This window comes from Cherax quadricarinatus, chromosome 43 (assembly GCF_038502225.1).
Source record: "Cherax quadricarinatus isolate ZL_2023a chromosome 43, ASM3850222v1, whole genome shotgun sequence".
NCBI classification, from domain to species: Eukaryota; Metazoa; Arthropoda; class Malacostraca; order Decapoda; family Parastacidae; genus Cherax; species Cherax quadricarinatus.
The window spans coordinates 28,524,722-28,542,570 of record NC_091334.1 but is presented as its reverse complement, the minus strand read 5'-3'; the positions used below and the strand labels follow the sequence as shown (position 1 = coordinate 28,542,570).

General features: G+C 42.2%; 1 protein-coding gene across 3 annotated transcripts in view; it reads left to right on the top strand.

The window, feature by feature from the left end:
- The window catches only part of LOC128694185 (uncharacterized), an 89,145-nt gene that overhangs the window by 60,077 nt on the left and 11,219 nt on the right, over positions 1-17,849 (top strand). For all 3 annotated transcript variants that reach the window (XM_070093811.1, XM_070093813.1, XM_070093812.1), the window contains exons 5-6: positions 3,571-3,753; positions 6,805-6,948. In XM_070093811.1, coding sequence (XP_069949912.1) covers positions 3,571-3,753; positions 6,805-6,948 — 327 coding nt within the window. The remainder of the gene's footprint in view (positions 1-3,570; positions 3,754-6,804; positions 6,949-17,849) is intronic.

Genomic DNA, 17,849 nt, shown 5'->3' with positions numbered 1-17,849 from the left:
CTCATGCCTTATTATTTGCTTTCCACAAGACAAGTAACTTGTTCTTTATGACATTGTTTTTCTTAAACACTCTGGGATTTTCTGAATGATACACAAGTAAAGGCTTCAATTTAAAATCACCACTAGTGTTAGCACAAAATAAAAGAGTTAGCCTGTCTTTCATAGGCTTGTGTCCTGGCAGTGCCTTTTCCTCCTGAGTAATGTAGGTCCTCTTTGGCATTTTCTTCCAAAACAGGCCTGTTTCATCACAATTGAACACTTGTTGGGGTTTTAATTTTTCATTGTATACGTAAACCTTAAACCCCTGTACAAACTTCTCAGCCGCCCGTTTGTCTGAACTGGCTGCCTCACCATGCCTTACAACATTGTGTATGTCACTACGCTTCTTAAATCTGTCAAACCAGCCTCTGCTGCCCTTAATTTCACTATCAGCACTGGTTCCAGGAGTTTTCTGTACCAGATCGGCATGCAACTTCCTTGCCTTTTCGCAATAATGGTCTCTGAAACACTATCACCTGCCATCTCTTTATACTTGATCCACACCAGCAACAACTTCTCAACCTGATCGATTGTTAGCATATTAACACCTTTCGCAACATCATCTTTCTTGATTTGTTCTTTCTTTGCCAGGATAGAACCGATGGTTGACTTGTTTTTCCCATACGTCCTGGCAAGCTTTACAAGTCTCACACCATTCTCATACTTCTGTATTATTTCCTTCTTCACATCTATGGTGTTTCTCATTTTCTTTACCACAGGGGTACCACTAGCAAGTTTCTTTGGCCCATGGTAGCTTATTTCACAGTCCCACAAGCACTAAACACGATGAAATAATTGTCAAATGTTTGAATGAGAGGGCAGGTTAGTGTTCACTCCAACATCAACAAAACCAGACTGGGTCACGGCGCCTGCATGGGGACGCGGACAGAGCGGGCCGCTGGACAGGTCCGGTACCTGGCGGTTTGAAAATAGGGGCAAGTTCGATAATAGGGACAAAGTTGGTTCGAAAAAAACGTTCAATTTTTGAAGAGTTCGATAAGTGATACGTTTGAAATTTGAGGTTCCACTGTAATAATGTAGGTATGTAGTCCACCTGGGCTACATACCTATACTTACCTACATAGCTAGACAATATTTAATGTGGCCCAGAGCCATATTATTACCATCGGCATGCCATGTTCACTGAGTTTAATCGTTTCTATCAACTATCTTTAGATGCCATCATAAACAAAGGGAGAAGTAATAAATAATTTATGCTGAGAATTATAAACAAAAGCGTTATGTATTAAGGGGAGTGACGTAATGTTTTCCCTCCGCCCGGCTACCACCTCTCCATAGTATATAAACATTATAGTATATAAACATATAATGTTTATATACTATGTAATGTGTTTCTTATATAATTTTGAAGAAAATATCATAGATGGACTAATGAAAATGCCTATATTAACGTAAAATAAGCCATTTAATGTGCCCAAGAGTGATTATTACATAATAGAGATGTGCTCACAGAGAATGTAAACAAACCAGGTGGCGTGCACAGCATTTAAAAGACTGCTTGCTATACTAAAAGTTTTGGTCACAATTTGAAATTGCCGTATTAGCGGAACGCCGTAAGGTGAAACGCCATAAAGCGGGGCCCTGTTGTATTAATAATATTGTATATTACTTCAAGGAGCAGCTAGCACTATTTCTCACTTAATATATAATAATGTAAGCATGTTATCTGGCTTTTATATATATGTTTGAAAGTGGGAAAAGAGGCTTTTTCACTTTACAGCAGTAGTGTGGCACCTAACCTGCTGTATAAGTGGAGCCCTCCTGTACAGCAGTAGTGTGGCACCTAACCTGCTGTATAAGTGGAGCCCTCCTGTACAGCAGTAGTGTGGTACCTAACCTGCTGTATAAGTGGAGCCCTCCTGTACAGCTGTAGTGTGGTACATAAGCTGCTGTATAAGTGGAGCCCTCCTGTACAGCAATAGTGTGGAACCTAACCTGCTGTATAAGTGGACCCCTCCTGTACAACAGTAGTGTGGAACCTAACCAGCTGTATAAGTGGAGCCCTCCTGTACAGCAGTAGTGTGGAACCTAACCTGCTGTATAAGTGGAGCCCTCCAGCACAGCAGTAGTGTGGTACCTAATCTGCTGTATAAGTGGAGCCCTCCTGTACAGCAGTAGTGTGGTACCTAACCTGCTGTATAAGTGGAGCCCTCCTGTACAGCAGTAGTGTGGTACCTAACCTGCTGTATAAGTGGAGCCCTCCAGCACAGCAGTAGTGTGGTACCTAACCTGCTGTATAAGTGGAGCCCTCCTGTACAGCAGTAGTGTGGAACCTAACCTGCTGTATAAGTGGAGCCCTCCAGCACAGCAGTAGTGTGGTACCTAATCTGCTGTATAAGTGGAGCCCTCCTGTACAGCAGTAGTGTGGTACCTAACCTGCTGTATAAGTGGAGCCCTCCTGTACAGCAGTAGTGTGGTACCTAACCTGCTGTGTAAGTGGAGCCCTCCTGTACAGCAGGAGTGTGGTACCTAACCTGCTGTATAAGTGGAGCCCTCCTGTACAGCAGTAGTGTGGTACCTAACCTGCTGTGTAAGTGGAGCCCTCCTGTACAGCAGTAGTGTGGTACCTAACCTGCTGTGTAAGTGGAGCCCTCCTGTACAGCAGTAGTGTGGTACCTAACCTGCTGTATAAGTGGAGCCCTCCTGTACAGCAGTAGTGTGGTACCTAACCTGCTGTATAAGTGGAGCCCTCCTGTACAGCTGTAGTGTGGTACCTAACCTGCTGTATAAGTGGAGCCCTCCTGTACAGCAGTAGTGTGGTACCTAACCTGCTGTATAAGTGGAGCCCTCCTGTACAGCTGTAGTGTGGTACCTAACCTGCTGTGTAAGTGGAGCCCTCCTGTACAGCAGTAGTGTGGTACCTAACCTGCTGTATAAGTGGAGCCCTCCTGTACAGCAGTAGTGTGGTACCTAACCTGCTGTGTAAGTGGAGCCCTCCTGTACAGCAGTAGTGTGGTACCCAACCTGCTGTGTAAGTGGAGCCCTCCTGTACAGCAGTAGTGTGGTACCTAACCTGCTGTGTAAGTGGAGCCCTCCTGTACAGCAGTAGTGTGGTACCTAACCTGCTGTATAAGTGGAGCCCTCCTGTACAGCAGTAGTGTGGTACCTAACCGGCTGTATAATGCACACTGTACAATGTATCATATGGAATTAAACTCTGAATTTGAAAAACTCTTTGAGTATTGCTACTTTACTGAGAAACTATCAGTGGGATAAAGGTACTATACTGAGAAACTATCAGTGGGATAAAGGTACTTTACTGAGAAACTATCAGTGGGATAAAGGTACTTTACTGAGAAACTATCAGTGGGATAAAGGTACTATACTGAGAAACTATCAGTGGGATAAAGGTACTTTACTGAGAAACTATCAGTGGGATAAAGGTACTATACTGAGAAACTATCAGTGGGATAAAGGTACTTTACTGAGAAACTATCAGTGGGATAAAGGTACTTTACTGAGAAACTATCAGTGAGGTAAAAAACATGAAACATTTTGCTCTTGTTTCAGGTGTTGAACTTGAGGTTGGGACATGATGAGCTGATCGTGAGTCCCAGAGCATGTGAGCTGGTGTGTTTCCTGCTGAGTGAAGCTTACCTACTGCAGGAGTTGTACCTGCTGGTGCGCTGTCATGGCGTTCATGATTTCTTCATCACTACGCTCTTACACACCAATCCTCTCTTGCACTTAAAGGTTTGTCAAGTCGACTTTTTTTGACATATGTAAATCAGGGGGTCCCCAGCCTGAGGCCCAAGGGCCACACGTGGCCCTTCTAGGAAATGGATGTGGCCCTCACATCAAATTATGAATTCACTTTTATGTAGGTTCCACACTGCACAGTGTCAGCAATTGCCGAATATTATTGTTATTATTCATAAAAATTGCAAAAACTACAAAGTGTGGCCCTCCTTTAAATTTGGATTTTCCAGTTGGACCTTTCCTACTAAAAGGTTTTGGGGACAACTGATGTAAATACAGTGGACCCTCGACCAATGATATTAATCCATTCCTGAGAGCTCATCGTTCGTCGAAATTATCGTTAGTCAAGTTAATTTTCCCCATAAGAAATAATGGAAATCAAATTAATCCATTCCTGACACCCCAAAGTATTGAAAAAAAAATTTTACCACATGAAATATTAATTTTAATACACACAAACTGAAGAAGACATGTACAATTACATGACACTTACCTTTATTGAAGATCTGGTGATGATTGATGGGATGGGAGGAGGGGAGAGTGTGGATGGTGTTAGTGTTTAGAAGGTGAATCCCCTTCCATTAGGACTTGAGGTGTCAAGTCTTTTTCCGGGGTTACTTCCCTTCTTCTTTTAATACCACTAGGACCAGCTTGAGAGTCACTGGACCTCTGTCGCACAACATATCTGTCCATAGAGGCCTGTACCTCCCGTTCCTTTATGACATTCCTAAAGTGTTTCACAACATTGTCATTTTACAGGTTGCCAACACGGCTTGCAGTAGCTGTGTGAGGGTGATTTTCATCAAAAAAGGTTTGCACTTTAAGCCACACTGCACACATTTCCTTAATCTTTAAAGTAGGCAACTTCCTCAATTTCTCTATCCCCTCCTCCGGAGCAGTTTCCTCAGGTCTGGCCTCTTGCTGTTGAAGATGATCTTGCTGCTCATCAGTGGTTAGTTCATCATTGTCATCCTCCACCAACTCTTCCACAGCCTCCCTACTAACCTCCAACCCCAAGGACTTCCCCAATGCCACAACTGATTCCACAACTGGCATAGGCTTCTCAGGGTTAGCCTCAAATCCTTCAAAATCCCTTTTGTTTACACAGTTTCTTTCAAGCAGAGTTCAAGGTCCTCTTAGTCACTTCCTCCCAAGCCTTACCTATAATGTTTACACAATTGAGGATGCTAAAGTGATCTCTCCAAAACTCTCTTAGAGTCAAATGAGTTTCTGAGGTCACTACAAAGCACCTTTCAAACATAGCTTTTGTGTAGAGTTTTTTGAAGTTTGCAATGACCTGCTGGTCCATGGGCTGCAGGAGAGGAGTGGTATTAGGAGGCAAAAACTTCACCTTAATGAAGCTCATGTCTGCAGAAAGTCACTCTGCCACGTCTGAAGGATGACCAGGAGCATTGTCTAATACCAGGAGGCACTTAAGGTCCAATTTATTTTCACAGTGGGGGCAAATGCATGGTGTAACCAGTCATAGAAAAAGTCCCTAGTGACCCATGCCTTACTGTTTGCCCTCCACAGCACACACAAATTAGCCTTGAGGACATTGTTTTTCCTGAACAATCTGAGAGTTTCAGAGTGATACACCAATAAAGGCTTCACTTTGCAATCACCACTAGCGTTAGCACACATCAACAGAGTAAGCCTGTCTTTCATAGGCTTATGTCCTGGGAGTGCCTTTTCCTACTGGGTAATGTAGGTCCTTCTTGGCATTTTCTTCCAAAACAGGCCTGTTTCGTCACAATTAAACACTTGTTCAGGTTTCAATTCTTCACTCTCTATGTACTCCTTGAATTCCTGCACATATTTTTCAGCTGCTTTTTAGTCTGAACTGGCAGCCTCACCATGCCTTATCACACTATGTATGCCACTACGATTCTTAAATCTCTCAAACCAACCTTTGCTGGCCTTAAATTCACTCATATCACCACTAGTTGCAGGCATTTTTCTAACTAAATCCTCATGCAACTTCCTAGCCTTTTCACATATGATCACTTGAGAGATGCTATCTCCTGCTATTTGTTTTTCGTTTATCCACACCAATAACAATCTCTCAACATCTTCTGTCACTTGCGATCTCAGTTTCGAAAACATAGTTGCACCTTTGGCAAGAACAGCTTCCTTGATTGCCATTTTCTTGGCCTCAATAGTAGCGATGGTTGACTGGGGTTTTGTGTACAACCTGGCCAGCTTGGAGACACGCAATTCCACTTTCATACTTAGCAATGATCTCTTTCTTCATATCCATAGTAATTCTCACCCTTTTTGCTGTAGGGTTGGCACTAGAAGCTTTCTTGGGGCCCATGGTGACTTATTTTGTAGGTGCAATCACTAAAAACGCTGTGATAATACGGAATGTTCCGATTGTATGTTTGGATGGGACCGCGGTGGCTGGCTGGCTTGTAAAAACTGGCACCCAGGGGACAAGTGAGGCACGCTCAAGCCACAAGTGGACGCGTGTTGAACATAACGAATCGTGTTGGTCGAGTTTTTTAGCTCTAGTCGAGGCACAATTTTTGCGTTAAAATGTATCGCTAATTGGATTTAACGTTATATGATGCCATCGTTGGTCGAGGGTCCACTGTAATCTAGAAAATCCACAAGTTGAAGAATGCAACACTTGTGCAACATTTGGGAAGCTTTGTTGTGGAAACATTTCTCCAGCCAGTGGCTTCTTCGGTCTAGTACGTATAGAGAAGTACGGTGGAAGATGAGGAGGCGTTTGAGGTAATCAGTCCCTCAGCTTGGAGTCCATGTGTTCTTCAGTCCATCAGTCTTGATGGTAGTGATGGAATGTTCAGTAGTGATGGAATGTTTACTAGTGATGGAATGTTCACTAGTGGTAGAATGTACAGTAGTGATGGAATATTCAGTAGTGATGTTGGGTATAATCTTTTCCTTGTGACAGGTATTGAGTACTGTATATGTTTTTTCTTATGATAGGTGTTCAGTACATGCATTTTCTTGTGACAGGTGTTGAGGACAAGCTTTTCCTTGTGACAGGTGTTGAGTACAAGCTTTTCCTTGTGACAGGTGCTGATAGCTGATGCACCTCGCAGAACACTGTCAGCACCCATGTTGGAGTTGACTATAGACACTGCCTGGCTCCTCATCAACAGCTGCCAACACTTACACCTCTTGGGAAACCTAATATGCTGGAATGTAACACCTGAAGAGGTGAGTCCCTCTTATCCCTATTCTCAACACTTTTTTTTTTTATTGGTGCGGAGTGCTAGACCCATCTGGGTCCTTCATTACGAGGAGTGACGGAGGCTCGATCATTCATCAAACATGTTTAATGAGTGGGACAATTGTGCAACATTTGGGTATCTTTATTATGAATATGTTTTGCCACACGGTGGCTTCTTCAGTCCAGTGCAGAAGGTGGAAGATGAGGAGCTTGAGGTTATCAGTCCCTCAGCCTGGGGTCAGTGTGTTCAGTCCATCAATCCTGACAAGATTGTCAATCAATCAATCTTTCCATCAGTCTTGACAATCCTGACAAGATTGTCAAGATTGATGGACTGAACACATTGACTCCAGGCTGAGGGACTGATTACCTCAAACTCTTCCTCATCTTCCACTTCTTCACAGGACTGAAGAAGTCGTTGTGTGGCACATTTCCAGGATAAAGATACAGTGGTACCTCAAGTTTCATACAGCTCCCAACTCGAAAAATTATGTAAGTGTATTATTGTAAGCGCTTTTGTAAGTGTATTTTTGGGGGCCTGAAACAGACTAATCTAATTTACATTATTCCTTATGGGAACAAATTCATTCGGTAATGGCACTCGAACAGACTTCTGGAACGAATTACGGCTGAAACTTGGGGTACCACTGTACCTAAATGCTGCACAAGTGTCCCATGTATTAAACATGCTATTCATTACAAGTGATGGAGTCTCTATCCTTCATTTATTAACCCTTAAACTGTCCAAACATAGATCTGCAGCCACATGTGGGGGGCTCTGAACGTAGATCTATGTTTTGTTTTTACATGCTTTCAAATGGGGAAAATCAAGGTCAGAGCGCTACGCACATGAACGTAGATCTATGTTTGGACAGTTTAAGGGTTAAACGTGTGTGGGAACATGGAACTCAAAAAAGTATCCAGAGGCAGAAAGCGATCCTGAGGATCACACTGTTATCTTGTTCTCCTTGATCAGGACAGGACAGGAATGGAGAAGACAATTAGGTTACAAGTGATGACAGTAAATAATTCAGGAACAATGTTTAATGTCTTCTCTCATCAGTCACTTTCTTTAATCAACTAATTTAGTCTCCTCACCTGTAACTGATTATTTACAAATTTATTATATCTCTGGTAATTACTGTTGGATGCTAAACAGTAACTGGAATAACATCCAGCTTGGTTGTAAATGTTATCAAAAATATGCTCAGTGATATTGTTAGTCATGAGCTACTACCAGCAAAGTCAGTACAGTGGACCCCCGGTTAACGATATTTTTTCACTCCAGAAGTATGTCCAGGTGTCAGTACTGACCGAATTTGTTCCCATAAGGAATATTGTGAAGTAGATTAGTCCATTTCAGACCCCCAAACATACACGTACAAACGCACTTACATAATTGGTCGCATTCGGAGGTGATCGTTATGCGGGGGTCCACTGTATAGACAAAACCTACTACATACTGTTTGGCAACAGAGCTTCAAGTATCCAACTTGACATATTGATCAATGGTTCTCCCATTACAAGACATACTGAAGGTAAATTTTTAGCTCTACACCTTGACTACAACTTGAAATTTAATACCCACATCCAACACATAACGAAGAAACTCTCCAAGACAGTAGTCATCCTCTCCAACATACAGTACTATGTACCCCACACAATACAGTACTATGCACCTCACACAGTACAGTACTATGTACCCCACACAATACAGTACTATATACCCCACACAATACAGTACTATGCACCCCACACAGTACAGTACTATGTACCCCACACAATACAGTACTATGTACCCCACACAATACAGTACTATGTACCCCACACAATACAGTACTATGTACCCCACACAATACAGTACTATATACCCCACACAATATAGTGCTATGTACCCCACACAATACAGCACTATGTACCCCACACAATACAGTACTATGTACCCCACACAATACAGTACTATGTACCCCACACAATACAGTACTATGTCCCCCACACAATACAGTACTATATACCCCACAAAACACCACTTAAACTATACCACTGTATAATCAACACTTACCTCACCAGTGGTGTTTGTGCTCAGCGATCTACTACGACTAATTCACCTTAAACCATCAATAACCCAACTAAAGATAAAGATTTTATTTCTTTGTAAAGGTTACGATGTGTAATTACAATTCTGATTTCTTAAGTACATGTACAAAGAAAGTCACTATCATTCTGGGGCATTCCAGGCAGACTAATCCTAATACTTAACCCTAATACTTAACCCCCAGTGACAGTTCTAATACAGATGGAAGTGCCAGTGAAGATGAATTTCAAGGTTTTGATGAAGTTGTGACCAAAACTAATGACCATAATACCGGTAATAGTGAGGAAAACCCAGACGACCCTCAGCCTTCCACCTCTGCTGCTGGGCTGTCTTGTTCACGCTCAGTTGTACCAGAACGAAAGAGGAAACTCCTATTTTCCCATATCCAGGACTCAGATGTGAGCAATGGTAATAACAGTGATAGTGAATATGAACTACAAGCTCTTGAAAACAGTTCCAGTAGCAAGAGTGAAGTGGGATATTCTCCAGTGAAGAGTCAGTATATACGACGGTTAATGCACTCTGATAGTGCGCCACGTGCTGTTCCAAGGGGAAGGAGTACATCTCGGAGTACATCCCATGGCTGTACAACAGGAACAGATAGTGAAAATGAAGATGATAGTGTTGCGTTTGGGATGGAAAATGTGCATGGTGGTGGTAGTGGTGGTGCCAGCCGTGAGGCACCAGCAGTGGGCCATGCTGCCACCCACGCTGCCACCCACACTGCTGAGTCAGCTCAGCTACAACAAAGACCACCCTCAGCCACCCACCTGCCACACCAGCCTCCACAACCACAACCTCCACAACCACAACCTCCACAACCACAACCTCCACAGCCACAACCACTTGTCAGTATCCAGTACCCACCGGTAGACTGCCCCTGGGATTGGCAGGAAGCTGACAGTTTTGTTCCCAATCCCCATCACTTTGATGAAATTCAAAGTGGAATATGGCCATCTTGTACAATTGAGAACAATGCCACTGAACTAGAATGTTTTGAGTTATTCTTTGACGAACCCCTGATGGAAATTATTGTCAGGGAAAGCAACAGATACTTCAAGTACATCATGGCAAACACAATACTTTCACCAAAATCACACCTACACCAGTGGAAGGAGACAACTGTGGCTGAGATGTATCTTTTCTTTGCCACAATAATGCTTATGCCACATGTGTATAAGCACAGTGTCAAATCATACTGGTCAACAGACCGCTTGATTGCAACCCCAGGTTTCAGTGATATAATGCAAGTGAATCGATTTGTGCTACTATTGTGTATGCTTCACTTCTCAGACAAAACCAGGCCTGAAAGAAATGACAGGTTATATAAGATTAGGAATGTGTGTGTGTATCTGAAACAGAAATTCATTACGTATTTTTATCCCTTCAGGAAGCTTGTTATTGATGAGTCTTTGATTCTGTTCAAAGGAAGACTGTCCTTCAAGCAGTACATACCAAGCAAGAGGAAATGCTTTGGTATAAAGTTGTTTGTGCTTTTGTGACTACTACAGTGGTCTTGTATTGGATATTATTGTGTACACTGGAAGTAATGCATTGCAAAATACCAGGAAGTTATTGAGCATCTCTGGTAATCTGGTTAGAACAATGATGGAACCATATCTTGGTAAGGGGCACATATTATGTACTGATAACTGGTACACAAGCCTCTCACTCAGTGATTTTTTGCAAGTGAACATGACAGATGTGTGTGGCACAATGTGTGGAAATCGTAAGCATATGCCCAGGTTTGACGTTGGCACTCATGGAGGTGAGGTGCAGGCATTTGCTGCCAATGACATCATGGCATTTCAGTGACACGACAAATGAGATGTCACACTGTTGTCATCAGTTCACCCTAACGAAATGACAAACACTGGCAGGCAGAATAGAGAGACCAATGAACCCATTCTAAAACCTGCAATTGTGATGGACTGCACCCTCAGTATGCGCTCAGTGGACAAATGTGACCTGCAGATTGGGTTTGCTGATTGTGTTCACAAAAGTTATAAGTGGTACATAAACTCTTTTTCCATTTTCTGGACATTTCCATGCTTATTGCTTATAATATGTATAAGATGAGGACCGGAAACAAACTACCATATGGCGAATTTTGTTTGTCTATCATCAGACAAATAGTATTCAAGTACCAAGGAACAACACCTGCAATAGACCGCCCACTAAATTATCAACAACTACCTTCTCGTCTGAAGGATGGTGATCACTTCCTAATAAAACTGCCAGCTACTGCTTTCAAGAAAAAGGCTCAGAAGAGGTGTTACATCTGTTCACATACAATAAAACACCCACAACAATGCAGAGACACTCGTTTTATGTGTGAGGAGTGGAAAGTACCACTGTGCATTACACCATGTTTCAAAGACTTCCACAGGCTGCAGAACTTCTAGAAACATGTCCTGTGACTGTATATGTGTATATAAAATATATAAAATATGTATATAAAATATATGTGTATATAAAATATACTTGTGTAAACAAGTTTTGTAAACAATATAGTGACAACAGTGTTTGTGCAGTTATTGTGTAGTATAGAAAGAGAAAAAACTTACAAAATAGTGCTCATATTGGTCTCGCAGGCCATAAAAGTTACTTGAAAAAAAAATATTAAAAAATAATAGAAAAAACAAAATAAACGATTACCGGGTGACTGGCAGTTGGCGGTTCACTTTCTGTCAACTTCACGCCTCCATATCTTGGTAAGTATTGATGGTAAAAAATTTTTTTAGCCTATAATGTTTAGAAAATAAACTCTCTTTTCATAAGAAAAAATCATTTTTTTTTTTTCGAAAATTTTTTGATCCTGAGAACAAGTCTAGACAGGCTAAGAGTGGGTAATGTTTAACCTGTAAACAGTCCAAACGTATATATATATATGTTCACTACCCCAGTGCCCCGAATATTTTGAAAAATAATTTTTTTTTTTTTAACCCTTTCAGGGTTCAGAGGCCAAATTTCGAAGTGCACACCAGTGTCCATGAATTTTCAAAAAATAATTTTGTTATTTTTTCTTATGAAATGGTAGAGAATCTTTTTCTGAAGGTAATAAAACAAAAAGTATGAAATTTGAAAGACAATTGACAAAATTATGCTCTTGCAAATTTTGGTGTGTCAGCAATATTTACGCATCGGCGATTTTGCCAAATTTGACTCCCAATTTAGGCCAATTACCTTGTTCCAGTTGACCAGATTCTTAGCTATTTCACTAGTGTTACATCTATTCTATCAATTGAGCACAAGATATCGCCACCTCAACTGTTTCAACTACAAAATAAAGTGATTGGAAATTGGTAATCTGGCCAATTTAGTGCAAAGTTCAAAATATTCCAATTTCAAAATAAGGTCCAGAATAAACAATGCAGACATTCCTGGCACTAAACTAACATTTCCTCTGTTCAATAGTTACGTTTTCATGCTTTACAAATGAATTCCATTTTGATTTTTAATTCGCATAATGAATTTTTATTCAAACCAAAAAATAGAAGATTTACTGTCATGCAATATTGTAATAATTGTATAAATAATATCACCACATTTGTGAACGTATATTAGACCCACCAGCTGGCGTGTATTAGACGTGTGAGGCCATTTGTTTACTCTTGAACATCGGCAAAAATTTAACATTTCTGCTACTTTGAGCTCAGTTTCAAGCCATTTTCAGTACTAAAACCAATCAAAATCATCTCTATTTCTGTAATATATCTTCCATTCTATGAAATGAGACCAAGAAATCACAAATACAACTATAAAAAACATATGAAAAAACACTGTAAATTTGCTGTTTTAATCGAAAATTATGGTCCCAGTTGTTTTCCTCTCATTATGCACAGTGTGCTGCAGGATTTGTTTTATGTGGTGCACACATACCACATAGATGTATTCTCTCATATCTAGACCCAGATTTACCGCTCACAGCTTATCAGATTGAGCCGAGTTCATGGCGTAGATCTACGATTTGGACCCTCAATGTAAAGCCGTAGATCTACAGCACGGACCCTGAAAGGGTTAAGAAAAAAAAGAACACATTTTTCTAAATGTTATAGGATAAAAAAAAAAATTAGGGTCAGTACTTACCGAGATATGAGGCCGTAAAGTTGGCACTTGGCGATCACCTGACGGCAACATAGAGCGCTGCTGCTTGCAGAAACTCTACATATTTACCGTTTTTTCCATTTTTTTTTTTTACTTGGTTTTCATGATATGATACTTATGTTTTATTGTAAATCTTTTTATTTCAATGTCAATTGTTGCTATACACCAATAATATATACAAAATTATTATCATAATGTCACAAACACACATGTACACACTGACAGGTGATTTTGCACACCTGGCTGAATCACACATTATTATCTACAACTATATACAAGTATTTACATGTCCCACTTATGTTTCTAGAACTCTACAATTGTATGGTACTCCATGAAGCATAGATTCATACAGAGTGCCACCCCACACTGGTGACATATGTATCGTGTGTCCTTCCGCTGTTGGGGTTGTTTTATGGTGGTAGTACACACAACACACTTTTTCTGGGAATGCTTCTTCTTTGGTGTAGGTGGTATTGGTACCAGGTAGTGACAGTTAAGGATGATTCGGTCTGGCACTTTCCCCACTGGCTGTGGTTGTGGTTGGGGGACAGGTTGTGGTGTGACAGGTTGCTGTTGAGGGGCAGGTACAGGTGTGTTACCATACTTTTTTGCTGTCTGTTTTATGACATTCAGGGAGAATTTTGCAAAACGTTGTTGTTTTCCAGTCTTTATTTCGTACATATTGAACGCATTGATCACTGCAATGCCTACAAGGTGAAAAAACAGTTTTATGTACCACTTGCGACTCCTTCACACACAGTCAACGAACCCTATTATCATGTCACACTTGTCATCTAGTCGTATATTGTTCATATAGTCGACAACAGCAGCTGGCTTGACAATACGCACCCTTCTGGCAAGACAGTGATGGAGTGAATGATGGTGAAAGTTATTCTTTTTCGGGCCACCCTGCCTTGGTGGGAATCGGCCGGTGTGATAATAAAAAAAAAAAAAAAAAAAAAATAGTCGACAACAGCAGCTGGCTTGACAATACGTTCATTGGTCTCCCTGTTCACTTTGTCTATTTGTACCATCTCATTTCTGTGGATGGTTGACAGCAATGTCATGTCCCGTTTGTTATGCCACGTCAGTGCCATGATATCATTAGCATGAAATACTTCCACTGCACCTTCAACACTGCCTCCACTGATACTTGGCATATGTTTTCTATTCCTTCTCACTGTTCCACATATATCAGTATTGTTCACACGTAGAAAATCAGCGAGCATAGGGCTTGTATACCAGTTGTCTGTATACAATGTATGGCCCTTGTCAAGGTATGGTTCCATCATTTTTCGAACAACATCACCAGAAATGCCCAACATGCACCTGGTATCGTTGAGTGTGTTTTCCCGGTGTATACAATCACATCCAACACAAGACTACTCTCACAGTCACACATAACAAAAAGTTTTATACCAAAGCAATGACGTTTGCTCGGTATATATTGCTTGAATGACAGTTATCCCTTGAACAGAATCAAGGACTCTTCAACAACAATGTTCTTGAAGGGATAAAAGTAGGCACTGAATTTTTGCTTCATAAAGATAATCGCACTTCCCGGATTTTGTACAGAAGGTCATTTCTGTTGGGCCTATTCCTGTCTGAGAAGTGCAACGTTTGTAGCAACAGAATGAATCTGTTGCAGGAAAGGAGGTCACAGAAGATAGGAGTACCGATAAAGTAGTCTGTGGCCCAGTAGTTACATATATTGTTCTTATAGGTATGTGGCATAAGCATGACAGTGGCAAGAAATAAATGAATTTCATCCACTGTTGTATCTTTCCATCTGTGCAGCTGTGATGATTCCCCAACTTCTGCTGTATTGTCCATGATATAGCAGTAATACAGTGGACCCCTGGTTTAAGATCACCTTCCAATGTGACCAATTATGTAAGTGTATTTATGTAAGTGCATTTGTACGTGTATGTTTGGGGGTCTGAAATGGACTAATCTAATTCACAATATTCCTTATGGGAACAAATTCGTTCAGTACTGGCACCTGAACATAATTCTGGAATGAAATAATATCGTAAACCGGGGGTCCACTGTAATTGTTCGTCTGGGTCACTATAAACTTCATTATAGGCTCGTCAGAGTATAACTGGAAAAAGTCTAACTCTGTAGACTCATTCATTATGGGACATTCTGGCAGGATGCCACTTCCACTCGCATCAAAATCAAAAGGCTGTGGAACGAATATACTTTGTGTCCAGTTCCACTCTCGGTCACATGGTGCAGGGTGGACCTCTGGCATGGGGCATGGGGGAGCAGGAGGGGGGGACAGGAGTGGAGGCAGCACATGGTTGAGGGGATGCCGGGCAGTCCTTTGTCTGTCCACCCACTGTGCCATGTGGTCCAGGCACTGTGCCACCCACCATTATTTCCTCCATCCCCACATATTTACCTTCATGATCACTTTCACTATCAGTGGCAGGGGTTTTGGATCGTGACCTGCCATGACCCTTGCCGCTGACTGTAAATGGCACACTGCCTGAACGTAGGTGACAACGCCTAAAAGTGCGCTTCACTGGTGAATAATGATCACTGTCACTAGACGAATCCTCTAATGGCATAAAATCAATCTCATTGTCACTTATATCACATTCACTATCACTAAAACACCGGGAAAATGATAGTTTCCTCTTGCCTATGTGTAACACTCGCCACTCCAGAGGTGCTTGGCCCAGGGTCTTGTGTGGCCACACTGGCCACCCCAGAAGTGCTTGGCCTAGGGTCTGGTGTGGCCACACTGGCCACCCCAGAGGTGATGGGCTGAGGGTCATCTGGGTTATCGTCTATATTTTCACTATTTCCTTGATTATTAGTAGCCACATCTGCGCCAGATCCACTAAACTGATGTTCTGTATCACTTTCCTCAAATAATAGAGTGCTAATACGACGAGGCGTGAGTGAATCACGAGGATGTGCCATGATGTTGACCCAAGATGGAGCTGAATGTAACTGGTCCTACCATGCAGTACCCAGGCATCCCCGATTTTTTTTCATACAGCGCACATTGAGTGCGCACACCCATTCTCTCATGTCTGGGCAACTCAGGCCTATCGCGCCAATTTTAAAGGAATGAAAAATGAAATGTAAATATATGTTTGGGGCAGTAGGAATGAAAAATGAAATGTAAATATATGTTTGGGGCAGTAGCGGTAAAAACATATACATATGTATATACGTTTGGACCATTTACGGGTTAATTAATTAATTTTGATAGTACAGTATCTCACAATAATTTTAGGTATTTTAACATTTTTCTTGTAGTTTTAGGGATTTACAGTATTTTACACTCAGGACGGTAGTACCTCCCTGGGCGGTTGTTGTCTGCCAACCTACCACAAGATGGTAGTACCTGCCTGGGTGGTTGCTGTCTACCAACCTACTACCATAGGACAGTAGCACCTCCCTGGATGGTTGCTGTCTTCCAACCTACTGCCACAGGATGGTAGTACCTCCCTGGGTGGTTGCTGTCTACCAGCCTACTACCATATGACAGTAGCACCTCCCTGGATGGTTGCTGTCTTCCAACCTACTGCCACAGGATGGTAGTACCTCCCTGGATGGTTGCTGTCTTCCAGACTACTACCACAGGATGGTAGTACCTCCCTGGATGGTTGCTGTCTACCAACCTACTACCATAGGACAGTACATAGTACCTTCTTGGGTGGTTGCTGTCTACCACCCTACTGCCATAGGATGGTAGTACCTCCCTGGGTGGTTGCTGTCTACCAACCTACTACCATAGGACAGTACGTAGTACCTTCTTGGGTGATTGCTGTCTACCAGCCTACTACCATATTACAGTAGTACCTCCATGGGTGGTTGCTGTCTACCACCCTACTACCATAGGATGGTAGTACTTCCCAGGGTGGTTGCTGTCTATCAACCTACTACCATAGGACAGTAGTGCCTCCATGGGTGGTTGCTGTCTACCAGCCTACTACCATATTACAGTAGTACCTCCATGGGTGGTTGCTGTCTACCACCCTACTACCATAGGATGGTAGTACTTCCCAGGGTGGTTGCTGTCTACCAACCTACTACCATAGGACAGTAGTGCCTCCATGGGTGGTTGCTGTCTACCACCCTACTACCATAGGATGGTAGTACTTCCCAGGGTGGTTGCTGTCTACCAACCTACTACCATAGGACAGTAGTACCTCCATGGGTGGTTGCTGTCTACCAACCTACTACCATAGGACAGTAGTACCTCCATGGGTGGTTGCTGTCTACCACCCTACTACCATAGGATGGTAGTACTTCCCAGGGTGGTTGCTGTCTACCAACCTACTACCATAGGACAGTAGTGCCTCCATGGGTGGTTGCTGTCTACCACCCTACTACCATAGGATGGTAGTACTTCCCAGGGTGGTTGCTGTCTATCAACCTACTACCATAGGACAGTAGTGCTTCCATGGGTGGTTGCTGTCTACCACCCTACTACCATAGGATGGTAGTACTTCCCAGGGTGGTTGCTGTCTATCAACCTACTACCATAGGACAGTAGTGCCTCCATGGGTGGTTGCTGTCTACCAGCCTACTACCATATTACAGTAGTACCTCCATGGGTGGTTGCTGTCTACCACCCTACTACCATAGGATGGTAGTACTTCCCAGGGTGGTTGCTGTCTACCAACCTACTACCATAGGACAGTAGTGCCTCCATGGGTGGTT